The sequence below is a fragment of the Pristiophorus japonicus genome, chromosome 3 (genome assembly GCF_044704955.1).
Source record: "Pristiophorus japonicus isolate sPriJap1 chromosome 3, sPriJap1.hap1, whole genome shotgun sequence".
Taxonomy (NCBI): Eukaryota; Metazoa; Chordata; class Chondrichthyes; family Pristiophoridae; genus Pristiophorus; species Pristiophorus japonicus.
The window spans coordinates 5,449,706-5,468,848 of NC_091979.1; the positions used below are offsets into that span (position 1 = coordinate 5,449,706).

Here is a 19,143-nt window from a genome sequence, read left to right on the forward strand (position 1 = left end):
GCTCAGCGCCCTCCCGGATGCACTTCCTCCACTTAGGGCGGTCTTTGGCCAGGGACTCCCTGGTGTCGGTGGGGATGTTGCACTTTATCAGGAAGGCTTTGAGGGTGTCCTTGTAACGTTTCCTCTGCCCACCTGGGGCTCATTTGCCGTGAAGGAGTTCTGAGTAGAGCGCTTGCTTTGGGAGTCTCGTGTCTGGCATGCGGACAATGTGGCCCTGCCCAACGGAGCTGGTCGAGTGTGGTCAGTGCTTCAATGCTGGGGATGTTGGCCTGGTCGAGGACACTAACGTTGGTGCGTCTGTCCTCCCAGGGGATTTGCAGGATGGGATGTGAATAGCGGAATAATTACCAGCTGCCATCAGAAACATAGAAAAAATTAAAAAATAGGGGGATGGGGGGGATTTGTATAAAAAAAAGGGAATAATATATGGGTAGAGGTTATGGCCTGAAATTGTTGAACTCGATGTTCTTAGCAACACGTTGCTACTATGAATGCTTAAGCAAAGAACCCATGAAGCCTCAGATAGTGGTTTGAACCCAATATCACTGCCCTGCTCCCGAGTCTCTGCTGTGATCTCTCAAGGGTTAAGGAGCTTGCAGTCTCTCACTGTGTCAACCATCGTTAAATAGGGCTGGCACAAGCGGTGGCAGGGCCAGTGAAAGTAAAGTGAGATTATAACTCGCATCTTTATCCAGCTCTCAGTGACTCGTGTTTACTCATGCCACACTGAAGCGGCCTCACTCCGGCCACGATCGCTCCCTCATACAGAACACTGAAGGTCTTCCGACAGCCTTTTAATCATCTTCCCCCTTGTCACGTCCTGCGCGCCGCAGACAAGTGCTAACCAGATGTTAGCCTGGCCCCCAACCCAACCCTCCTTTGCGGCAAACGGGCTTCCTGGTTCCGAGCCTGGAAGCAAAGGGCAGCGGAGTCACGTGGCATTTTGTAGAAGGAACGGACTGCCGTCGGCAACTCTCGATCGCTTGAGAGTCTAGGCCGCTCCTGGAGGCAGTCGGAGCGGTGGGTGTTCGCCGAGGAGGAGCAGGAGGTCGGAGGGAGGCCTATAAAAGGCCCATCAGTCTGAGCGGCGGGAGTTCGTCATTGAGGAGCCAGCTGGTGCAGCTGCAGGAAGAGAAGGCAAAAAAGTAGAAAGAAATCGAAGGGTGACGTCACAGCCAAGGTAAGTGATTGGTGAGTAGTTTTTCCTTTTCCTTTATCAGTAGGTAACCTTTATCATTGTTGTTGCCAAGTTAAGTTAACCTAGGGGTTAAGTCATGGCAGGAGAGCTCGGACACGTGTCATGCTCCTCCTGTGTTATGTGGGAACGCAGGGACGCTTCCAGTGTGCCTGACAACTACATGTGCGGGAAGTGTATCCTGCTGCAGCTCCTGACAGACCACATTGCAGCACTGGAGCTGCGGGTGGATTTACTCTGGAGCATCCATGATGCTGAGGATGCCATGAATAGCACATTGAGTGAGTTGGTCATACCACAGGTAAAGCTTACACAGACAGAGAAATTGAGGATAGTGTTAAATCCAAGGAAGAGGCATATAAATTGGCCAGAAAAAGCAGCAAACCTAAGGACTGGGAGAATTTTATAATTCAGCAGAGGAGGACAAAAGGTTTAATTAGGAGGGGGAAAATAGAGTATGAGAGGAAGCTTGCTGGGAACATAAAAACTGACTGCAAAAGATTCTATAGATGTGTGAAGAGAAAAAGATTAGTGAAGACAAACGTAGGTCCCTTGCAGTCAGATTCAGGTGAATTTATAATGGGGAACAAAGAAATGGCAGACCAGTTAAACAAATACTTTGGTTCTGTCTTCACGAAGGAAGACACAAATAACCTTCCGGAAATACTAGGGGACCGAGGGTCCAGTGAGAAAAAGGAACTGAAGGAAATCCTTATTAGTCAGGAAATTGTGTTAGGGAAATTGATGGGATTGAAGGCCGATAAATCCCCGGGGCCCGATAGTCTGCATCCCACAGTACTTAAGGAAGTGGCCCTAGAAATAGTGATGCATTGGTGATCATTTTCCAACAGTCTATCGACTCTGGATCAGTTCCTATGGACTGGAGAGTAGCTAATGTAACACTACTTTTTAAAAGAGAGGGAGAGAGAAAGTGGGTAATTATAGACCGGTTAGCCTGACATCAGTGGTGGGGAAAATGTTGGAATCAATTATTAAGGATGAAATAGCAGCGCATTTGGAAAGCAGTGACAGGATCGGACCAAGTCAGCATGGATTTATGAAAGGGAAATCATGCTTGACAAATCTTCTGGAATTTTTTGAGGATGTAACTAGTAGAATGGACAAGGGAGAACCAGTAGATGTGGTGTATTTGGACTTTCAAAAGGCTTTTGACAAGAGATTAGTGTGCAAAGTTAAAGCACGTGGTATTGAGGGTAATATGTTGACGTTGATAGAGAACTAATTGGCAGACAGGAAGTAAAGAGTATGAATAAACGGGTCCTTTTCAGAATGGCAGGCAGTGACTAGTGGGATACCGCAAAGTTCAGTATTGGGACTACGGGTGCGGATGGAATTCCTTCTGAGGCGCTAAAAGCACAGATACATGACCTCATCTCTCTCATTTGGAGAGAGGAGAGCATGCCGGGTGATCTCAGAGATGCAGTGATCCTGTCCATTTTTAAAAAGGGGACAAGTCCGACTGCGGCAACTACAGGGGAATCTCCCTATCAGCCACTGGGAAGGTTGTCGCTAGAATCCTCCTCAACCGTCTTCTCACTGTGACTGAGGAGTTCCTCCCGGAGTCACAGTGCGGATTTCGTCCCCTACGGGGTGTGAGCTGTGAGGAGGATGCTAAGAGGCTGCAGGGTGACTTGGACAGGTTAGGTGAGTGGGCAAATCCATGGCAGATGCAGTATAATGTAGATAAATGTGAGGTTATCCACTTTGGTGGCAAAAACAGGAAGGCAGAATATTATCTGAATGGTGACAGATTAGGAAAAGGGGAGGTGCAACGAGACTCATGGTTCATCAGTCATTGAAAGTTGGCATGCAGATGTTGGGGACCTACTCCTGCACCTATTTTCTATGTTTCTATGTAACACGATCATCCTCACAAATAGACTCTTCCTTACCCGATTGGATGAGTCTTGACCAGCGATCAAACAGCCTTTTATCCCCATTTCTGAAATTTCTATAATTAACTTTTAAAAAAATAATCACCGTTCGTTTTATTGCCCTCGATTATTTTCCCCCTGATTTTCCTGGCAGCAGTGTCCTGCCCATCAGTCATCAATTCCGGGAAACTCCAGGACAACCGTGGCTCAGTGGGCAGCACTCTCGCCTCTAAGTCAGAAGGTTGTGGGATCGTAGTCCCACTCCAGGGACTTGAGCACAAAATTCTAGGCTGACACTCCCAGTGCAGTGCTGAGGGAGTGCCTTTAACGTCTTTCGGATCAGACGTTAAAACGAGGCCCCATCTGCTCTCAGGAGGATGTTACAAGATCCCATGACACTATTTCGAAGAAGAGCAGGGGAGTTATCCCCAGTGTCTTGGGCCAATATTTATCCCTCAACCAACAAAACAAAAACAGATTATCAGGTCATCATATCGCTGTTTGTGGGAGCTTGCTGTGCGCAAATTGGTTTCCCACAACACTGAAAAGTACTTCATTGGCTGCAAATATTGGGAAGTTCGAAGCCATAGTTTTCGGTCCCCGCCACAAACTCCCTTCCCTAGCCAGACTCCATCCCTCTCCCAAACTTCTGTCTGAGGCTGAACCATATTGTTCGCAAACCCGGTGTCATACTTGACCCTGAATGAGCTTCTGACCACATATCCACAGCATAACTAAGACCGCCGATTCCCACCTCCATAGCATAGCCCAACTCAACCTTAGCCTCAGCTCATCTGCTGCTGAAACCCTCATCCGTGCCTTTGTTATCTCTAGACTTGACTATTCCAACGCACTCCTGGCTGGTCTCCCACATTCTACCCTACGTAAACTAGAGATGATCCAAAACTCAGCAGCCTGTGTCCTAACTCACACCAAGTCCCGCTCACCCATCACCCCCTGTGTCCTAACTCGCACCGAGTCCCGCTCACCCATCACCCCCTGTGTCCTAACTCGCACCGAGTCCCGCTCACCCATCACCCCCTGTGTCCTAACTCGCACCGAGTCCCACTCACCCATCACCCCCTGTGCTCGCTGCCCTGTGTCCTAACTCGCACCACATTTAATGTGCACTTGAAGAGCCATAACCTACAGGGCTACGGACCTAGAGCTGGAAAGTGGGATTAGGCTGGCTAGCTCGTTGTTGGCCGGCGCGGACACGATGGGCCGAATGGCCTCTTTCAGTGGTGTAAATTTCTATGATTCTATGACCCACTCCCGTCCCCACCCAGAGATGTCTGCGCTCCTCCAATTCCTGCCTCTTGCCCGTCTCCAATTTTAATCACTCCCCCATTGACGGCTATGCCTTCTGTTGCCTGGGCCCCAAGCTCTGCAACTCATTCCCTAAATCTCTGCTTCTCGACCTCTTTCCTTCTTCAAGACGCTCCTTAAAACCCACCTCTTTGACAATGCTTTTGATCACCTGCCCTAAGATCTCCTTATGTGGTGAGTTGTCAAATTTTGTTTGATACTCACTCCTGTGAAGCATCTTGGGATATTTCACCAAATTAAAGGTGCTATATAAATATAAATTGTGTTGTAAATAGTTGTTGTTGTAAACATCCAGAGGCTGTGAAAGGCGCTATATAAATGCAAGTTCTTTGTTTTACTCCCTTGGGATCTTTTTGGATTCAGTCTCAAGTTGCAGGAGTCACTGGCAAGGCCACATTTAACTAGTCCTAATTTTCCAACTCCCTCCTCCCTCCCTGCCTCCTATGAGTGCATTAAGAGTCAAGCATGCAGCATGGGATGGGAGTGACTGTAGGTTCTCCTTACGCCCCCCCCCCCTCCCCTCCCCGCTCAAACCCCCCCCCCCCGCGCTCAAACCCCGCCCCGCTCAAACCACCCCCCCTCCCCTCCAAACACACCCTCCCCCCCTCCAAACACACCCTCCCCCCCCCTCCCCTCCAAACACACCCTCCCCCCCTCCCCTCCAAACACACCCTCCCCCCCAAACACACCCTCCCCCCCTCCCCTCCAAACACACCCTCCCCTCCAAACACACCCTCCCCCCCCTCCCCTCCAAACACACCCTCCCCCCCTCCCCTCCAAACACACCCTCCCCCCCTCCCCTCCAAACACACCCTCCCCCCCTCCCCTCCAAACACACCCTCCCCCCCCTCCCCTCCAAACACACCCTCCCCCCCCTCCCCTCCAAACACACCCTCCCCTCCAAACACACCCTCCCCCCCTCCCCTCCAAACACACCCTCCCCCCCCTCCCCTCCAAACACACCCTCCCCCCCCTCCCCTCCAAACACACCCTCCCCCCCCTCCCCTCCAAACACACCCTCCCCCCCCTCCCCTCCAAACACACCCTCCCCCCCCTCCCCTCCAAACACACCCTCCCCCCCCCAACACACCCTCCCCTCCAAACACACACTTCCCCCCCCCCCTCCAAACACACACTCCCTCCCCCCCCCCCCTCCAAACACACCCTACCCCCCCACCCAGTTTCTTCTGTCAAGAACATAAGAAATAGGAGCAGGAGTTGGCCATTCAGTCCTTCGAACCTGCTCCGCCATTCAATAAGACCTTGGCTGATCTGATCATGGACACTTCCCTTCCCGATAACCCTTTACTCTCTTATCGCTCAAAAATCTGCCTACGCCTTAAATATATTCAAAGACCCAGCCTCTGGGGCAGAGAATTCCAAAGATTCACAACCCTCAGAAATTCCTCCCCATCTCAGTTTTAAATGGGCGACCCCTTATTCTGAGTCTATGTCCCCTAGTTGTAGATTCCCCCACGAGGGGAAAACATCCTCTCTGCATCGACCCTGCCAAGCCCCCTCAGTATCTTGTACGTTTCAATAAGATCACCTCCCATTCTTCTAAACTCCAAGTCCTAACCTGGTCAACCTTTCCTCATGGAGCAAGGCATCTTTCCCATGGCAGACTTGAACTCGCACCGAGCCAGCCCACCCACGTACCTGGGGGCACCATCCTCCGAGAGGGAATCGGCAATTCAAACACACACAAATCAGACATTACTCAAAACCGTTAGTAAAGATAGCCTTTTACTGTCAGAAAGAAAAAAATTCAGAGATGGAGATGGTTCGATGCAACAGTATCACACTCTCTCTCTGCCCCCCTACAAGACAAAAATAATAATATACCAACTCCCATTTGCCATTGTATTAAAATCTTTAATTACATGTATATATAATATATATATATTATATATATATATATATAGAAGGCACTTGATCTGTTCCAAGGCTTGATTGGCTTCACGATCGGCACAGCTCCCCCGTGTGGAGGGAGTTTGAATTACAGCAGGGCGGCATTCTCCACCACACCCAGACTGCGGGCGTCTCGATCGGCCCCTTCGCACTCTTGTACCGCCCCCTGCCCCTGCCCCTGCCCCCGCCCGCCCCCGAGGGGCAAACCAGACTGTTAATCCTAGAGTTGCGCTGATTAAAAGCAAGTTCAGAAGATGGAGCGGGGAGGGGGGGGTGCAGGATGCCTGCAGGAGAGGGGTGTTAATTCAGACGGAGGGCGATGGCCTGCGCTCGGGCGTCTGCGAGAGGCACAGTGAAGGCGGCCCGTTTCTCGAGACGGAGAGGGGCGGGGGGACAAATTTTAAACGCCGTTCCGGACGGCGGGTAATATGAAATGGAGCCCCCCACCCCCCAGTCAATCATTTGCCCATTTTCTCGCAACCTCTCTGGGAGGTGCAGATTTCTGCTGGGACCGCTGACCCCCTGCAGGTGGGAGCCCAGGCGGCGATTAGCGTTGGACTATTCAACCGCGGAGGGCACCGCAGTACAAGCCCGAGCCTGTCTCCCCATCCTCTAGCACCCCCACCCCAGCCAGAGTCACGGCACAGCGATCAGCAGCGGGGCCGGGCTGCCTCGGTTCCTTCCTCCTCCCTGCCACCACCCACCCCAGTAAAGGGGAACTGAGGCCAACTGCAGCACCCCTAGAACCCAGGCCTTTTAAGCTTCATGATTGTGCCAAGTGAGGCATGGGTGAGGGGGAAACTATGGTTGCATCCTTTCAAAGGCTGGTGCCCGCCATGCGACACTGCCATCAGCTCTCGTCAGACTCTCCCCCTGCCCGGTGTAGAATGGTATCTCCCCAAAACCCAGTCTGCACCATCCCCACCACACCGCCATCCCGTGACACGAACACACGCCCGCCCATTGCACGCTTATTCACTACACGCTCATTAAACACGCACACTCATTGCACACGGGAACCCTCATTCAACACTCCATTGCACGTGTGCGTGGCAGACACGGCACACTCTCACCCACCTTACAGCCACCGTGCCCATAGTGAACTGCAGCAACGTGATCGCACATTCTACAAACAGTACATGCCCGGTCATGAGAGTCCAATATCGCCCCCTGTGCTTTCGTCACGTGGTCAATGGGGCACTGCCCACAGGTTGGGGGGGGGCGGGGGACCTGGGCCTGTGGGGGCACAATCGAGCCAGAATTCCCACGGGGGTACAGGCAAAACAGACCCGGAATACAGAGTGCATAAAATGATGAGGGGCCTAGATAGAGTGGATAGGAAGGACCTGTTCCTCTTAGCAGAGGGGTCAACAACCAGGAGGCATGGATTTAAAGTAATTGTGGGGAGGCTTAGGGGAATTGTCTTCACCCAGAGGGTGGTGGGGGTCTGGAACTCACGGCCTGAAAGGATGGTAGAGGCAGAAACCCTCACCACATTTAAACAGTGCTTGAATGTGCCATTGAAGTGCCGTAACCTACAGGGCTACGGACCGAGAGCTGGAAAGTGGGATTAGGCTGGGTAACTCGGTCAGCCAGTGCGGACACGATGGGCCAAATGGCCTCCTTCTGTGCTGTAAATTTCTATGATTCTATAGAACGGCTGCCCAGGGTAAGAGTCGCCCCCTCAATGTCTTCCCAACACCCCCATCTCTTGGTCCTCATAGGGTTGCAATTTGCATGGGCGCACATGCACTCCCCCATTACATGCAGGTATTTGACTGTGTGGGGAGCTCCATTGCTGAGCTCAAACCCGTCTCTTTCTCTTCCCCCAACGCCCCCACCCCCCTCCTTCCTCCCCCACGCACACTGTCCAAGAGGGGTCACTGGGATGTGACAGTCCCCTCCCCACCCCAAGCTGCAATCACAGTTGATTGCACACAAGCCAGCGACTGAACCCAGGCCGGTGTGTCTCAGTGACACACAGCTGGGCGGTTTAACTGTGGAGCAGAGAGGAGAATCGTACAGACTGGGGGAGGGGGGGTCGCTGCGAGAAACCGAGCATTTCTCCCAATACCGCTGCCCCCCCCCCCCCACCATCACCGAAAAGAATAATGCGGGCTGGACCCAGAGCGGACAGATACCCCGCTCGCGGCGATAGTTCCCCAGGTCGAATAGCCCTGCCATGCAGCGAGCTCCCAGCGGCAGGACATCCCCCGCAAGCAGACGCGAGTTAACGCACTCCAAACCTCTCTTCCCCCCCCCCCACCCTCCGACGGCAGCCCTGTGAGCTCGGCACCAACCCCACCCCCTCCCCCCAACACACCAATACCCCCACCTGCCCCGACACCAGTAACAGCATCTTGGGGGATTCTGGGCCCCTCATTAATGGCATTGCAGCAAATTAATTACAAAGTCAAAGTCATTATTAAATGGAATTATAATCAATTCAATTAATTTAACTATAATTATTAAATTGAATCAATTGATGAACAATTTATTGATTAATTTAGTTATAATCACTGAATTTAAATAATTGAATAAATTATAATTGACAATTATTGAATTTAATTAATTACATTTACTTATTAAAATCACTAATTGTAAAATGATCAAATTGGTGATAATTTCGTACTGTATCAAACGCCACCGTTCCTGTGGAAATGAAAGCGGAATGTGTGTCTGTCACGAGGCACCGCCCCCCCTCCCCCCTCCCCCCCCCTCGGTCAGTTCAGGAAACCGCTCAGTAAAATCTCAGTCCGCACCTTCACTGCCCCAAACACCTCGGTCGGTGCCCATTCCCGGCCGGGCCTTCCTCAGGGGCTCTGCTCCACCCATCGGCCCGGCAAAAACACCATGCTCTCCCCGCACCAAACCCCCCTCCCCGCTTGTCTCACCCCACCATAACCCTCCCCCCCACCGCTCCTCTCACCCCGCCATAACCTCCCCCACTCCTCTCGCCCCGCCATAACCCCCCCCCACTCCTCTCGCCCCGCCTTAACCCCCCCTCCTCTCGCCCCGCCATAACCCCCCCCCCTCCTCTCGCCCCGCCATAACCCCCCCACTCCTCTCGCCCCGCCATAACCCCCCCCCACTCCTCTCGCCCCGCCATAACCCCCCCCCCACTCCTCTCGCCCCGCCTTAACCCCCCCTCCTCTCGCCCCGCCATAACCCCCCCCACTCCTCTCGCCCCGCCATAACCCCCCCCCCACTCCTCTCGCCCCGCCTTAACCCCCCCTCCTCTCGCCCCGCCATAACCCCCCCCACTCCTCTCGCCCCGCCATAACCCCCCCCACTCCTCTCGCCCCGCCATAACCCCCCCTCCTCTCGCCCCGCCATAACCCTCTCTCCTCTCGCCCCGCCATAACCCCCCCCACTCCTCTCGCCCCGCCATAACCCCCCCCTTCTCTCGCCCCGCCATAACCCCCCCACTCCTCTCGCCCCACCATAACCCCCCCCCACTCCTCTCGCCCCGCCATAACCCCCCCCACTCCTCTCGCCCCACCATAACCCCCCCCCACTCCTCTCGCCCCGCCATAACCCCCCCCTCCTCTCGCCCCGCCATAACCCCCCACTCCTCTCGCCCCACCATAACCCCCCCCCACTCCTCTCGCCCCACCATAACCCCCCCCCACTCCTCTCGCCCCCCCACAACCCCCCCCACTCCTCTCGCCCCCACCATAACCCCCCCACTCCTCTCGCCCCGCCATAACCCCCCCCACTCCTCTCGCCCCCACCATAACCCCCCCCACTCCTCTTGCCCCGCCATAACCCCCCCCACTCCTCTCGCCCCCACCATAACCCCCCCCCCCACTCCTCTCGCCCCGCCATAACCCCCCCCACTCCTCTCGCCCCGCCATAACCCCCCCCCCACTCCTCTCGCCCCGCCATAACCCCCCCCCACTCCTCTCGCCCCGCCATAACCCCCCCCACTCCTCTCGCCCCGCCATAACCCCCCCCCACTCCTCTCGCCCCCACCATAACCCCGCTCTCACCCCCTTGTTTTTGGAAGGCAGCGAAGGGATTTCATTATTTTTAAAAACATTTAAAAGGATGGCGGTTAGTCCCTGTGTAAGAAGGCAGCTCGCACAGCCAGCAACACATGTACACACGGGCACTCACACACGTACATGCACCACACGCCCGCGCACTCACCCTCCCCAGAGACCTCCCGTGATTCAAAACTGCCCCCAACCCCCATCCTCTGCCCAGACCTTCCAGCGCCAGCCAGCTCGGCGAGACTGCGGTGTGAGCGAGCGTGCTCGATAGCCGCAGACTGAGGGTGGGGGTCAGCGAGCCTGGAGTCAGCCGTGGCAATGCCCTTTATTGCTCACCAGCGCGTGCGAGAGCACACGCCCAGAATGTCAAGAGAATGGCGATTGCACAGAGCAAGAGGAAAAAAAAGCAAGCTAGCTTTTGGAGCCGTACTTTCAAACCTCACGTTAGCGTGAACCGGGGAAGGGAAAAGCAACAGGAATACATCCCCTTCCCCCACTCCCAGCCCCTTGGACACCTATAAAAGTCAGGTCATCTCAGCCGCCTCCCACATACACTAAATTATTATTTTATTAAACTTTCAGTTAAGCTTTTCGGTTTAATAAATCATCCACCACGGCCTCCGACTCACTTGCCGGGGCACGCACGGTTCCTGCCGATCGCCTGCCGCCACGCGGCCGCCGGCTGCTCGACTGGTTGGGGGGAGGCATCGCCACCTGCCCTTCTCTTCCCCCGGCTGAGATCAGTGCAGCCTGGGGCGGGGGCTCGAACTCGGCACTCGTGTGGCCAACCGAACCCATTGGAGACGAGTGTTCTCGACCCCATACCCGCAGATCCAACCCCGCTCCTTCCCCCCCCACCACCCACACCTCCAACTAAACCCTTCGTACTCATACCACCGGCCCCCGCATCAACCCCCCAGATACCAATCCGTGAAACGACAGAAGACCAGAGTAGAATTTGTCCAAGCGCAGAAGGAACCATCTCGGGATTCCCTTGATTAAGTGCTGCAGAACCCGATCGATCAGCCAGTCTGTGTGTGCGGGCGCCTCTCTCCCTCGTTGGGACACACAGTCCTTACAACTCGCTGTTTATCTCTTGCTTTTTTTTTAATAAAAAAGAAGGCACACTGGTGAGAGGAATCGTGGATTTGTCAGGAGGCGAGTCCCTCCCTCGGGGTGGGGTAGGGAGGGGGACGGAGCGGTTGTCGCGGAGAATCAAGGTCTGGGTCCAACATCTCGCGTCTCGCTCCCCCCCCTCCCTTCGCTCAAGTCTCGGTCTAGGCTCAGTGCTAGCTAGATTTCTTTTCCTGCAGTAATCGGAAAATGTCCTCCGCCTTCGACAGTCTCTCAAAGAACGGGAGCAGGTCCAGGAGCTCCGTGTCAGACATGTCGTCGAACCAGGAACCAATGGGCACCTGTGGGAGGGAACGGCACGTTAGAAATTCTCAGAATTCGGGGGGTGGGCGGGGGGGCGAGGCTGCTGCCCACTCCCACCTGCAGCTGCCCAACTCCAGCCCCACAACCCCTCCAATTCTGGCCTCTTCACCATCCCCAATTTTAATCGCTCCATCATCGGCTGCCATGCCTTCAGCTGCCTGGGCCCCAAGCTCTGGAGTTCCCTCCCCTAAAGAAAGACTTGCATTTATATAGCACCTTTCACGACCATCGGACGTCTCAAAAGTGCTTTACAGCCAATGAAGTACTTTTTGGAACGAAGTCACTGTTGTAATGTGGGAAACGCGGCAGCCAGTTTGCGCACAGCAAGCTCCCACAAACAGCAATGTGATAACGACCAGACAATCTGTTTTTGTTATGTTGACTGGGGGATAAATATTGGCCCCAGGACACCGGGGAGAACTCCCCCTGCTCTTCTTCAAAATAGTGCCGTGGGATCTTTTACATCCACCTGAGAGAGCAGATATTTTAACGTCTCATCTGAAAAATGGCACCTCCGACAGTGCGGCACTCCCCCAGCACTACACTGGAGAGTCAGCCTGGATTTATGTGCTCCAGTCCCTGGAGTGGGACTTGAACCCACAACCTTCTGACTCGGAGGCAAGGGTGCTGCCCCCTGAGCCACGGCTGATACTAAGAGCTTAGATGCTTTCAGAATGAAACCAGATGAGTACATTGGGGGGGGGGGGGGGGGGGGGGGGGGGGGGGGGTGGAGAAAGACAGCGCGAGCGAGACAGAAAAGGTGTTGGAGGGAAGAGGAACGAAGGGTGTGGGGAGGCTGGTGTGGAGCACAAAAGCCAGCACGGACCCGCTGGGCCGAGCGGCCTGTTTGTGCTCTACGTCCTAGGCAGTCAGTTGAAGATGTTTGGTGGAATGGCTGGCTGACGATTTCACCAAGAGGACCGCGGGGACATTCTTCGCTGGCGGCCGGTTCCCACGGGCAGTCGGGACAGTGTGGTCCTCGGGTGAAGTGGGGTCAGAGGTTAAGTGGACCAAGACATGCAGACGAGAGGGCGCTCCCCCATGTTACAGTCCTACATTCCGTCCTTACTGTGCAAAAAATCTCCCTTGCAACCGCCTCCCACCACCCGTAATGGAAACGCTGGTGTACCAGTGAGCACGGATTTTGAGGGTATTGCGGGGTGAAATGAAACCAGATTGTGTACTACACAAAAACTAGGAGCAGGAGTCGGCCATTCAGCCCTCGAGCCTGCTTCACCTTTTAATGAGATCATGGCCGATTCTTCTACCTCAACTCCACTTTCCTGCACTAGCGATCTCTTGAATATACTCAACGGCCCAGCCTCCACAGCCCTCTGGGGCAGAGAATTCCAAAGATTCACCACCCTCCGAGTGAAGAAATTCCTCCTCATCTCAGTCTGACCCCTTATTTTGAGACTCCTCAGCCCAGCATTTACCCTGTTGAGCCCTGTATGTTTCAATGAGATCACCTCTCATTCTTCTAAACTCGAGAATATAGGCTCAGTCTGCTCAATCTCTCCTCATAGGACAATCCTCCCATCTCAGGAATCAGTCTGGTGAACCTTTTGTTGCACTACCTCTTTGGCAAGTATATCCTTCATCGAATCGTAGAAGTTTACAGCACAGGAGGCCGCCATTCGGCCCATCGTGTCCGCGCCGGCCGACCAAGAGCTACCCAGCCTAATCCCACTTTTCAGCTCGAGGTCCGTAGCCCTGTAGGTTACGGCACTTGAGGTGCACATCCAAGTACTTTTTAAATGTGGGGAGGGTTTCTGCCTCTAACATCCTGTCAGGCAGAGAGTTCCAGACCCCCACCACCCTCTGGGTGAAATAAAATCTCAACTCCCCTCTAAACCTTCTACCAATTGCGTTAAATTTATGTCCCCTGGTTGATGACCCCTCTGCTAAGGGAAATAGGCCCTTTCTATCCACTATATCTAGGCCCCTCATAATTTTATACACCTCAATCAGGTCTCCCCTCAGTCTCCTCTGTTCCCAGGAAAACAAATCCAGCCTATCAAATCTGTCCTCATAGCTTAGATTCTCCACTCCCGGCAACATCCTGGTAAATCTCCTCTGCACCCTCTCCAGTACAATCACGCCCTTCCTGTAATGTGGTGACCAGAATTGCACGCAGTACTCCAGCTGTGGCCTAACCAGTGTTTTATACAGTTTGAGCATAACCTCCCTGCTCTTGTATTCTATGCCTCGGCTAATAAAGGCAAGTATTCCGTATACCTTCTTAACCACTTTATCCACCTGGCCTGCTACCTTAAGGGATCTGTGGACCTGCATTCCCAGGTCCCTCTGTTCCTCTACACTGCTCAATGTCCTACCATTTAATGTGTATTCCCTTTCCTTGTTAGCCCTCCCCAAATGCATTACCTCACACTTCTCTGGATTAAATTCCATTTGCCAATGTTCTGCCCACCTGACCAGTTGATTGATATGCAGCAGCAGGTCAGAGTGCAAAGGTAAGAGTTTGGTAAGTGGGAGAGTTCGGACAAGTGGGAGCGGGAGGTGTTGCTTTGTCTTGTTTTCCCCACCAGTGCTGACTCCCCGACCTGGGAGGAAAAGAAAACAAAGTGTGATGTCACAGCCAAGAGGGTAAGTGATTGGCGAGTAGTTTTTCTTTTTTCCTTATCTTGTCAGTAAGAAACCTTTGGCATTGTTGCCAAATTAGGTAACTTTAAGGGTTAAGTCATGGCATGAGAGCCCAGACCTGTGTCATGTGGGAAATCAGGGACGCTTCCAGTGTCCGTGACGACTATGTGTTCAGGAAATGTACCTAGCTGCAGCTCCTGTTAGACCACATGACAGCACTGGGGTTGCGGATGGATTCACTCTGGAGCATGTGCAATGCTGAGGATGTCGTGGATAGCACGTTCAGTGAGGTGGTCATGCCGCAGGTAAAGGTTACAAAGGCAGAGGGGGGATGGGTGACCATCAGGCAGAGCAGGAGTAGGAAGGCAGTGCAGGAGTCCCCTGCGGCCATCTCACTCCAAAACAGATACACTGCTTTGGATATTGTTGGGGGGAGATGGCTCATCAGGGGAAGGCAGCAGCAGCCAAATTCATGGCACCGTGGGTGGCTCTGCTGCACAGGAGGGCAGGAAAGAGAGTGGTAGAGCAATAGTGATCGGGGATTCTATTGTAAGGGGAATAGATAGGCGTTTCTGTGGTCGCAACCAAGACTCCAGGATGGTATGTTGCCTCCCTGGTGCAAGAGTCAAGGATGTCTCGGAGCGGGTGCAGGACATTCTGAAGGGGGAGGGTGAACAGCCAGTTGTCGTGGTGCATATAGGTACCAACGATATAGGTAAAAAACGGGATGAGGTCCTACAAGCTGAACTTAGGGAGCTAGGAGTTAAATTAAAAAGTAGGACCTCAAAATTAGTAATCTCAGGATTTCTACCAGTGCCACGTGCTAGTCAGAGTAGGAATTGCAGGATAGCTCAGATGACTACGTGGCTTGAGGAATCGTGCAAAAGGGAGGGATTCAAATTCCTGGGACATTGGAACCGGTTCTGGGGGAGGTGGGACCAGTACAAACCAGAAGGTCTGCACCTGGGCAGAAGCGAAACCAATGTCCTAGAGGGAGTGTTTGCTGGTGCTGTTGGGGAGGGATTAAACCAATATGGCAGGGGGATGGGAACCTATGCAGGGAGACAGAGGGAAATAAAATGGGGGCAGAAGCAAAAGATAGAAAGAAGAAAAGTAAAAGTGGATGGCAGAGAAACCCAAGGCAAAAATCAAAAAGAGCCATATTACAGCAAAATTCTAAAGGGACAAAGAGTGTTAAAAAGACAAGCCTGAAGGCTCTGTGCCTCAATGCGAGGAGCATTCGTAATAAGATGGATGAACTAACTGCGCAAGCAGCTATGAACGATGATATAATTGGGATTACAGAGACATGGCTCCAGGGTGACCAAGGCTGGGAACTCAACATCCAGGGGTATTCAACATTCAGGAAGGATAGACAGAAAGGAAAAGGAGGTGGGGTAGCATTGCTGGTTAAAGAGGAAATTAACGCAATAGCAAGAAAAGACATTAGCTTGGATGATGTGGAATACCAAAGGGCAGAAAACACTAGTGGGAGTTGTGTACAGACCACCAAACAGTAGCAGTGAGGTTGAGTATGGCATCAAACAAGAAATTCGGGATGTGTGCAATAAAGGTACAGCAGTTATCATGGGCAACTTTAATCTACATATAGATTGGGCTAACCAAGTTGGTAGCAATGCGATGGAGGAGGATTTCCTGGAGTGTATTAAGGATGGCTTTCCAGACCAATATGTCGAGGAACCAACCAGAGAGCTGGCCATCCTAGACTGGGTGTTGTGTAATGAGAAAGGACTGATTAGCAATCTTGTTGTGCGAGGCCCCCTGGGGAACAGTGACCATAATATGGTAGAATTCTTTATTAAGATGGAGAGTGACACAGTTAATTCAGAGACTAGGGTCCTGAACTTAAGGAAAGGTAACTTCGATGGTACGAGACGTGAATTGGCTAGAATAGGCTGGCAAATGATACTTAAAGGGTTGACAGTGGATACGCAACTGCAGCTATTTATAGATTACATGCATGAACGTCAACAATTGTACATCCCTGTCTGGAGTAAAAATAAAATGGGGAAGGTAGCTCAACCATGGCTAACAAGGGAAATTAGGGATGGTGTTAAATCCAAGGAAGAGGCATAGAAATTGGCGAGAAAAAGCAGCAAACCTGAGGACTGGGAGAAATTTAGAATTCAGCAGAGGAGGACAAAGGGTCTAATTAGGAGTGGGAAAATAGAGTATGAGAGGAAGCTTGCAGGGAACTTAAAAACTGACTGCAAAAGCTTCTATAGATATGTGAAGAGAAAAAGATTAGTGAAGACCAACGTAGGTCCTTTGCAGACAGAATCAGGTGAATTTATAATGGGGAACAAAGAAATGGCAGACAGTTGAACAAATACTTCGGATCTTTCTTCACTAAGGAAGACACAAATAACCTTTCGGAAATACTAGGGGTTCGAGGGTCTAGCAAAAAGAAGGAACTGAAGGAAATCCTTATTAGTCAGGAAATTGTATTAGGGAAATTGATGGGATTGAAGGCCAATAAATCCCCAAGGCCTGATGGTCTGCATCCCAGAGTACTTAAGGAAGTGGCCCTAGAAATAGTGGATGCATTGGTGATCATTTTCCAACATTCTATTGATTCTAGATCAGTTCCTATGGACTGGAGGGTAGCTAATGTAACACCACTTTAAAAAAAGGAGGGAGAGAGAAAACGGGGAATTTTTGACTGGTTAGCCTGACATCGGTGGTGGGGAAAATGTTGGAATCAATTATTAAAGATGAAATAGCAGCACATTTGGAAAGCAGTGACAGGATCAATCCAAGTCAGCATGGATTTATGAAAGGGAAATCATGATTGACAAATCTTCTAGAATTTTTTTTTGAGGATGTAACTAGTAGTGTGGGACAAGGGAGAACCAGTGGATGTGGTGTATTTGGACTTTCAAAAGGCTTTTGACAAGGTCCCACACAAGAGATTGGTGTGCAAAATTAAAGCACATGGTATTGGGGGTAATGTACTGACGTGGATAGAGAACTGGTTGGCAGACAGGAAGCAGAGAGTCGGAATAAACAGGTCCTTTTCAGAATGGCAGGCAGTGACTAGTGGGGTGCTGCAGGGTTCAGTGCTGGGACCCCAGCTATTTACAATATACATTAATGGTTGATGGGTGTTTTTGTGACTGGAAGGCTGTTTCCGGTGGGGTTCCGCAGAGCTTGGTGCTAGGTCCCTTGCTTTTAGTGGTATACATCAATGATCTAGACTTGAATATAAGGGGTATGATTAAGAAGTTTGAGATGATAAAACAAAATAGACTGTGATTGATAATGAAGAAGAAAGCTGCGGACTGCAGGAAGATATAGACATAGAAACATAGAATTTAGGTGCAGGAATAGGCCATTCGGCTCTTCGAGCCTGAACCACCATTCAATATGATCATGGCTGATCATTCACCTCAGTACACCATTCCTCCTCTCTCCACATACCCTCTGATCCCTTTAGCCATAAGGGCCACATTTAACTCCCTTTTGAATATATCTAACAAACTGGCCTCAACAACTTTGTGTGGTAGAGAGTTCCACAAGTTCTCTGGGTGAAGAAGTTTCTCCTCATCGCGGTCTTAATTGGCTTACCCCTTAGCCTTAGACTATGACCCCTGGTTCTGGACTTTCCCAACATTGGGAACATTCTTCCTGCATCTAAACTGTCCAATCCCGTCAGAATTTTACATGTTTCTATGAGATCCCCTCTCTTTCTTCTAAATTCCAGTGAATATAAGCCTAGTCGATCCAATCTTTCTTCATATGTCAGTCCTGCCATCCCAGACATCAGTCTGGTGAACCTTCGCTGCAATAGCAAGAACGTCCTTCCTCAGATTAGGAGACCAAAACTGAACACAATATTCAAGGTGTAGCCTCTCCAAGGCCCTGTACAACTGCAGTAAGACCTCCCTGCTCCTATACTCAAATCCTCTCGCTATGAAGGCCAACATGCCATTTGCCTTCTTCATCGCCTGCTGTACCTGCATGCCAACTTTCAATGACTGATGTACCATGACACCCAGGTCTTATTGCACCTCCCCTTCTCCTAATCTGCCGTCATTCAGATAATATTCTGCCTTCGTGTTTTTGCCACCGATGTGGATAACCTCACATTTATCCACATTATGCTGCATCTGCCATGCATTTACCCACTCACCTAACCTGTCCAAGTCACCCTGCAGTCTCTTAGCATCCTCCTCACAGCTCACACTGTCACCCAGCTTAGTGTCATCTGCAAACTTGGAGATATTGCACTCAATGCCTTCATCTAAATCATTAATGTATATTGTAAATAGCTGGGGTCCCAGCACTGAGCCCTGCGGCACCCCACTAGTCACTGCCTGCCATTCTGAAAAGGACCCGTTTATCCTGGCTCTCTGCTTCCTGTCTGCCAACCAGTTCTCTATCCACGTCAGTACATTACCCCCAATACCATGTGCTTTAATTTTGCACCCTAATCTCTTGTGTGGGACCTTGTCAAAAGCCTTTTGAAAGTCCAAATACACCACCTCCACTGGTTCTCCCTTGTCCACTCTACCAGTTACATCCTCAAAAAATTATAGAAGATTTGTCAAACAGGATTTCCCTTTCATAAATCCATGCTGACTTGGACCGATCCTGTCACTGCTTTCCAAATGCGCTGCTATTGCATCTTTAATAATTGATTCCAACATTTTCCCCCACTACCGATGTCAGGCTAACCGGTCTATAATCACCCGCTTTCTCTCTCATTCCCTTTTTAAAAAATGGTGTTACATTAGCTACCCTCCAATCCATAGGA

General features: G+C 51.6%; 2 protein-coding genes across 4 annotated transcripts in view; both read right to left on the reverse strand.

Moving 5' to 3' along the window:
• LOC139259640 (villin-1-like) overlaps positions 1-19,143 on the reverse strand; it is a 145,455-nt gene that overhangs the window by 123,852 nt on the left and 2,460 nt on the right. The window lies entirely within an intron of this gene.
• LOC139259641 (carboxy-terminal domain RNA polymerase II polypeptide A small phosphatase 1-like) overlaps positions 687-19,143 on the reverse strand; it is a 63,504-nt gene continuing 45,047 nt past the window's right edge. The window contains exon 7 of one of the 3 annotated variants that reach the window (XM_070875153.1): positions 687-1,122. In XM_070875153.1, the coding sequence (XP_070731254.1) occupies positions 1,099-1,122 (24 nt within the window). In that variant the 3' untranslated portion in view covers positions 687-1,098. Of the gene's footprint in view, positions 1,123-11,198; positions 11,741-14,128; positions 14,327-19,143 lie in introns of those variants that run through there. The other 2 variants (XM_070875152.1, XM_070875151.1) reach the window with 2 other exon arrangements.